General features: G+C 40.6%; 1 protein-coding gene across 1 annotated transcript in view; it reads right to left on the reverse strand.

The window, feature by feature from the left end:
• LOC138957141 (uncharacterized) overlaps positions 1 to 1,825 on the reverse strand; it is a 73,991-nt gene extending 72,166 nt beyond the window's left edge. Inside the window, exon 1 of the mRNA XM_070328308.1 lies at positions 1,111 to 1,825. Coding sequence (XP_070184409.1) covers positions 1,111 to 1,554 — 444 coding nt within the window. The 5' untranslated portion in view covers positions 1,555 to 1,825. The remainder of the gene's footprint in view (positions 1 to 1,110) is intronic.
• Between the last annotated feature and the right edge of the window lie 5,839 nt (positions 1,826 to 7,664).

Consider the following 7,664-nt stretch of genomic DNA (forward strand, 5'->3'; position numbering starts at 1 on the left):
CAGTGTCTAACCGTTTGTTTTCCCCGAAACCTGACAATTGTTTGTATTCCGATCTTTCGGTTTATAAGTAAGGTCCGCGATGAGCTGAACAATTGAAGGCAGCTTGCATCTCGAAATAACTAAAATCTTGTCTCGTATCTTCGCATAATGGTCCAAGTTTCTCTAATCAGCGCCTATTTGAGGATCGGAGAGCAGTGGGGAAGTATTCTCTAGTGACAGTAGCCTACACATTTTCGTCCCTCTTCACAGCTCTTGCCAGTGGCTTGTGAATATTCTCTCCGACATTACAGAAAATGAGCTCGTATCAAAAATCTTGTCTGAAACGAAATATGATTTCTCGGTCAATTCAGTTGTTCAGAATTCTTCCTTGAACTGACTGCGAACCGAAGCACCGATTAATTTTTGCGACTGTCGGCTACTTTCGGTTTACCGCGATGTCGAAGCGCTGATGAGAGGTAGCACTATGCAGTCTATGGAAACTACGGTTCTGTAGAAACCACGGTCGTGTATTCTAACTTTGTGACAAATAATTCATAATATTCCAATTAGCACCATAAACTTATCATGTTGATTATGGAGATGCCTGTCTTACACTGCGCCGAATATCCTTGCGTTTATGAACATGTTGTATTCGTCAAAAACAAGAGACGAATGGACAGGAAAAATATTGAAAATGTGAAGCTTTACGAATCCTTGCGAATGCCTTACGAATTTCTACCGATCATTGTGACTGTAAACAAATCCATTATACGATATTCCTGCGAATTTCTTACAAATTTTGCAAGTGGCCTTGCGAGTGTTGCGAGTGCTTGCAAGCACTTTACAAATAAAGCGATTACGCCTATTCGCATTGTTCGTAATTCTATTCTTACACTGGGCCGAATTGCCCTTGCGAATAGAATGTTTTTGATGAATACAAAATGTTCATATTCGCAAGGATATTCGGCAGTGTAAGACAGGCATAAGGAATTCACAACCATTCACAATATGTTCGCAAGGACAAGACCTAACAGTTGCGAATGCCTTGCGGGCGCTACGAATACATTGCGATGATTACGAAAAGCTTGCGAATCTCTCTCTCGTTCTCTTGCTCTCTCTCTGTTACAGTACCTCTTCTAACTGTGGATCGTTATCCAAGGCCAGCTTGAGTTGCTCAGTTCTGACGTAAGGCAGGACGAGAGTTTTCCTCACAGTCAGGCCAGGTGCCACGTCACTCACAAGGTGCCTCACCACTGTCTCCGACCTGTCCAGCTGCTTGACCGCCTTCGTCACCCTCTTGGCCACGTCAGCATTGGCCTGGGCTTGTGTCTTGTTAAAAGCTGCCTGGTTCTTGCCCACAGACTTGAGCTCTCCGATCAGAATGCCGTGCTGGCGGTGGATCAGCAGAAAGTCAAAGTCTCCATCACGGTATCGCGGTGCTGAGTGTACGGGGCGTGGGAGCTGTGCAGCGGCTGTGGCGTAGGCAGGCTGGTTGAGATAGTTCCCGAAGTTGAGCTGAGACAGTATGAACATGGCCTCGCGACGACTGTTGCCGAGTTTTTGCAGGTTGAGCATCACGTGGTTTTGAGCAAAGTCATCCCGGAGGTCGCTCTCCTGCACACGACTAGGTATGGCTTGCGGCTGTTACTCCTGGGTCCACAGGCTGTACTGTGTTTCCGGGACTGGCCGCTGACTGACCGGGGGAACATTGTGGACAGGGGCGGCACCGGATGGCGGGACTGGCCGCTGACTGACCGGGGGAACATTGTGGACAGGGGCGGCACCAGATGGCGGGACTGGCCGCTGACTGACCAAGGGAACATTGCTGACAGGGGCTGCACCAGATGGCGGGACTGACCACAGACTGACCGGGGGAACATTGTGGACAGGGGCTGCACCAGATGGCGGGCGTAGCACAAGCACAGAGTGACCGGTTCCGGGTAAAGTGCCCCTGGCGTAGGGAACCCTGTTGAAGTGTACCGGGGGGACACAGTACGTACGGGTAAGGGCGTCCGGGTAGAGTGAAGTAACAATCTGCCGCAAGCTGCTGGTCTGATGACTGAGTCCGGGTCCCGCCATGTGTACAGCGTTTCTGTGTGCAAAATGATGAATTTGACGAAAGAATCGCAACATGATTAAGGCATAACACAAACACACAAACAAACAATAGCAAAACACACACACACAGACACACACACACACACACACACACACACACACACACACACACATCAATGCATCCCAGTGTCATTAATTGCTATCATACTTAACTGTGCAAAAACATGTTTGCAACAGATTTCGCTCTCAAAATAAAGCAATAATTATCGTGTTATTTCATTCAAACTTTATCTGCCAGTTAAGGCCGCTCACTTGGCTATTTGGATCACCTTTCGGATTAAGCTTTCTTTCACAGGGATTACGCGACCGCCACTCAAATAAGGGTACCCTCAAAATCGACTGGACAAAAACGGAAGGGCCCAATTAAAATTCGACACAAAATCACAACAGGGAACACTTTGCAACGTTAACAAACGAGCAAAAAGCCAAATCCATGATCTATCCAGAACAGGTTGTTTTGTTTAGCTAGTGTGCGTATTGCAAGTGCTATGCTCTTTCTACTGATGCAGGTGTCGATTGCAAGTGCGGTCAAAAACGTGAGGTATTTCGTCATTTGGTTGGGGTATTGTGACAAAAAGCGCTGTATTTTGAGAAGTGACTTGGTGGGTTGCTTTGAAACATTTCAGAATACTTTAACATAGTAGACGTACTTCAAAGAACATTTTGGATTGTAACGCTTATTTATTCAGGTGTTATGCAATGTTTTAACAAAAGTTTGTAAACTCGTCAAAGGATTGTTCACTTGTGTCCAACAAATTCAGGACTTCGCATGTCTTTAGACAAATGATAAGCATACTCGTATAAGCACTGACGCAAATTTGCTAGGCCCGTAAACAATCCAATGACGAGTTTAAAAACTGTTTCCGCAACATTGCGTAACATCTGACCAAATGAATGTAAAAATCCCAATTACGTTTAGTATGTTAGTAAAATATTCCGAAAGTTTGAAAGCAACCCATCAGGTCATTGTTGAAATACAGCGCCTTTTGTCACAATACCCCCATGAAATGACGCAAAAAGTCACGTTTTTGACCGCTCTTGCAATCGACACCTGTATTAGTAGGAATAGCATATAGCACAGGAAATATTAAAGCTAGCTAAACAAAAAAACTTGTTCTGGATAGATAATTCATTTTGCTTTCTTCTCGTATGTAAAAGTTGCAAAGTTTGTCTATTGTGATTTTGGTGTCGATTTGTAATTGGGCCCTTCCGTTTTTGTCCAGTCGATTTTGAGGTTACGCATATTTGACGTGATCCCTTTGAAAGAAATCATCAATCCCAAAGATGATCCAGATAGTCAAGTGAACGACCTTAACTGACATGTAAAGTTTGGATAAAAGCACACGGGAATTATTGCTTTTATTTTGGTACGAAATCTGTTGCAATATTTTTTGAGCACAGTTTAGTACAAAACAGGCCACATGAAGCAAAATTAATGCATTTAGTCAATCTGTCGAACTCACAGAACGCACTGCGGTATTTCACAATATTGACGATTACACCGTGAATTTGCGATTCCAAAGAAGTATGTGAAAAAGTGGACGTCACATACCGCTTCGGCTTTTACCGGAGGAACACCGTGTGCCACACACTGCAGTTAAACTTCGATCACGTATGAGTCATTCAGCGATGCCACCTTGATTATAAGTTGATAAAGTTATGTTTTCATGCAATATCAAAGAACTTAGTTTTTATTTTGTTACTATTACAGAGAGAATCAAACAACAAGAAAGGTAAGTTGTTGGAACGTTTGTTTGTTTGTTTGTTTGTTTGTGTGTTTGCTTGTTTGTTTGTTTGTTTGTTTGCTTGTTTGTTTGTTTGTTTGCTTGCTTGTTTGTTGGTTGGTTTGCTTGTTTGTTTGTTTGTTTGCTTGTTTGTTTGTTTGTTTGTTTGCTTGTTTGTTTGTTTGTTTGTTTGTTTGTTTGCTTGTTTGCTTGTTTGCTTGTTTGTTTGTTTGCTTGTTTGCTTGTTTGTTTGTTTGTTTGTTTGTTTGTTTGTTTGCTTAACGCCCAGCCGACCACGAAGGGCCATATCAGGGCGGTGCTGCTTTGACATATAACGTGCGCCACACACAAGACAGAAGTCGCAGCACAGGCTTCATGTCTCACCCAGTCACATTATTCTGACACCGGACCAACCAGTCCTAGCACTAACCCCATAATGCCAGACGCCAGGCGGAGCAGCCACTAGATTGCCAATGTTAAAGTCTTAGGTATGACCCGGCCGGGGTTCGAACCCACGACCTCCCGATCACGGGGCGGTCGCCTTACCACTAGGCCAACCGTGCCGGTAGTTAGTTAATCTCCTCGCGCCCCCTAATTGGCGTAGAGGCGCGTCCCCCGGGTGGTGGATGGGCGAGCCTTCTCTACTAACTTCTGAGAGAAGGTCGCATCACTCTCGATGCCGTGAACCTAATTAGGATCTTTTTCTTGTTTCTTCTCTATTTCTGCCTCCCCAAAGTCCTTTTACTTTCCTTTTCTCACCCATAAAATTCTTCACTTATTACCCTTGTTAAGTGGTTCTTGTATAGAATATAGTCAATGTTTGTAAAGATTTTAGTCAAGCAGTATGTAAGAAATGTTTAGTCCTTTGTACTGGAAACTTGCATTCTCCCAGTAAGGTCATATATTGTACTACGTTGCAAGCCCCTGGAGCAATTTTTTGATTAGTGCTTTTGTGAACAAGAAACACTTAACAAGTGGCTCTATCCCCATCTCCCCCCTTTCCCCTATCCCATCTCCCCCTTTCCCTCGTCGCGATATAACCTTCGTGGTTGAAAACGACGTTAAACACCAAATAAAGAAAGAAAGAAAGAAAGTTAGTTAATCTGATGTCACCTGACAGTTTATACTGATTTGAAGCTGATCTAGCTCACGTTGGTGGTCGATCTTTCACTGTGGACACGACAGAAAACAAATTAAATTTCTTAGAGTATCACATTTACCCCTGGATAGAAGGCGATGTTGTGTAAATGAAAAGGACGACTAATTTTAAACAAAAAATTCTGTCCATATAAAGTTTAAAATAATTAGTTTTGTTGATTATACATATGTGTCAATGGTCAGAGACACAATGACGATCAGGTTATTAGTTTCTGGTAGGAGAGGTAATAGCTTAAAACCACTATAAAGAAAACCACACACGTTTAAATAATATAACAGTAGGATGAAGATGTTCTTTTTTAGATGTTCAACACTTCAGACAAGGTATTAGTCAGGCGACAAAGAGAAATCAAGAACATTATGAAGAAGGTTGAATGTTGATTGGTCATAATACCGCATTACGTGTCTTAAAACAAAGAAAAAACCCTAAGCTAACAATGAAGTGGTCTTTGCAACAATAACAACAAACAAGTCGCGTAAGGCGAAAATACAATATTTAGTCAAGTAGCTGTCGAACTCACAGAATGAAACTGAACGCAACGCAACGCAGCAAGACCGTATACTCGTAGCATCGTCACTCCACCGCCCGTGGCAAAGGCAGTGCCCGTGGAATTGACAAGAAGAGCGGGGTATTCGTTGCGCTGAGAAGGATAGCACAAGTCATGTCGGTGCCACATAATGCTGACACACATGTTCCTGTGCATAGTTTATGGATAACGTGTAGTTGGGAAGTTAAGAGTAGAAATAATTAGTATTTAGTGTAGGAGGAGGGTTGGGGGTGGGTAGGGAGGGGGTGGGTATGGTTTACTTTGAGCAGGTCGGTTTCAGTTTTAATAAACAATTCTAGAGAATTGTGTATCTTATATTTGAGTCTTTCGTGTTTTAGACATTGATGCATTTAATAGTTTTAACGAGTTGCCTTTTGTTTTATCATTCTGGTGTTTATCTAGATGTGCTGTGTATCTTATAAGAAGTTCTTAAAAGTTTAAAGTTATTTGAGCATATAGGTTTTTTATGGTCTTAACAGTTAAACATGTATTACGTTATCATTAAGATTCATCCTTTGTTAGTACTAAGCAGTTGTTTTAATCAGTCTGGTTTTCTCTTGTTTTCATCTTATGAACATTCTAAATGTTAGACTAACTTATTGTCTTGTACAGAATAACAACTGTGTGAATGGTGCTATACTGAATGAAAGAGTGTGACATGAAGTTCTTGTACATCATTGCAAAGAGTGTGAATGACGTTTTAGTTTAGATGTCAAGCGCTTAGAGCAAGCCTTTTTAACGAAAGTTTTTGATTTAGCGCTATATAAATGTTCTTCTTATTATTATTATAGTACGCTTTTCTGTACCTCTCTTCGTTTTAACTTTCTGAGCGTGTTTTTAATCCAAACATATCATATCTATATATTTGTGGAATCAGGAACCGACAAGGAATAAGATAAAAGTGTTTTTAAATTGATTTCGAAAAAAAAAATTTGATAATAATTTTTATATATTTAATTTTCAGAGCTTGTTTTTAATCCGAATATAACATATTTATATGTTTTTGGAATCAGCAAATGATAAAGAATAAGATAAACGTAAATTTGGATCGTTTTATAAATTTGTATTTTTTTTTACAATTTTCAGATTTTTAATGACCAAAGTCATTAATTAATTTTTAAGCCACCAAGCTGAAATGCAATACCGAACCCCGGGCGTCGTCGAAGAGTACTTGACCAAAATTTCAACCAATTTGGTTGAAATATGAGGGCGTGACAGTGCCGCCTCAACTTTCACGAAAAGCCGGATATGACGTCATCAAAGACATTTATCAAAAAAATGAAAAAAACGTTCGGGGATTTCATACCCAGAAACTCTCATGTCAAATTTCATAAAGATCGGTCCAGTAGTTTAGTCTGAATCGCTCTACACACACACACACACACACACACGCACGCACACACGCACGCACATACACCACGACCCTCGTTTCGATTCCCCCTCGATGTTAAAATATTTAGTCAAAACTTGACTAAATATAAAAACAAAACAAATTGTTTGGTCATCACTTTTGTTCTAAGTGACTGGAATTTTCAGCCTAGAGGTTTGAGACAATGAGTATTTCAAATTTGTGACGCTCTTTATTGGAAGTTTAGCGAGTCTGAGAGAGATTGTGGTATAGTTAGTAATTTGGACGTTCATTTTAGTTTTTCAATATGTTATAATTACAAACATGATATAGTTATTTAAATACAAAACACTCATTATCTGAAAAGTGCCAGATATGATTGTCTGTATTTTCACTGTAAAAACAATGCTGTTCGTGTTATAAAAAAACAAGTCGCGTAAGGCGAAAATACAATATTTAGTCAAGTAGCTGCCATTTTTCAGCAAGACCGTATACTCGTAGCATCGTCAGTCCACCGCTCATGGCAAAGGCAGTGAAATTGACAAGAAGAGCGGGGTAGTAGTTGCGCTAAGAAGGATAGCACGCTTTTCTGTACCTCTCTTTGTTTTAACTTTCTGAGCGTGTTTTTAATCCAAACATATCATATCTATATGTTTTTGGAATCAGGAACCGACAAGGAATAAGATGAAAGTGTTTTTAAATTGATTTGGACAATTTAATTTTGATAATAATTTTTATATATTTAATTTTCAGAGCTTGTTTTTAATCCGAATATAACATATTTATATG

This window comes from Littorina saxatilis, unplaced genomic scaffold, assembly GCF_037325665.1.
Source record: "Littorina saxatilis isolate snail1 unplaced genomic scaffold, US_GU_Lsax_2.0 scaffold_159, whole genome shotgun sequence".
In the NCBI taxonomy this organism is placed as follows: domain Eukaryota; kingdom Metazoa; phylum Mollusca; class Gastropoda; order Littorinimorpha; family Littorinidae; genus Littorina; species Littorina saxatilis.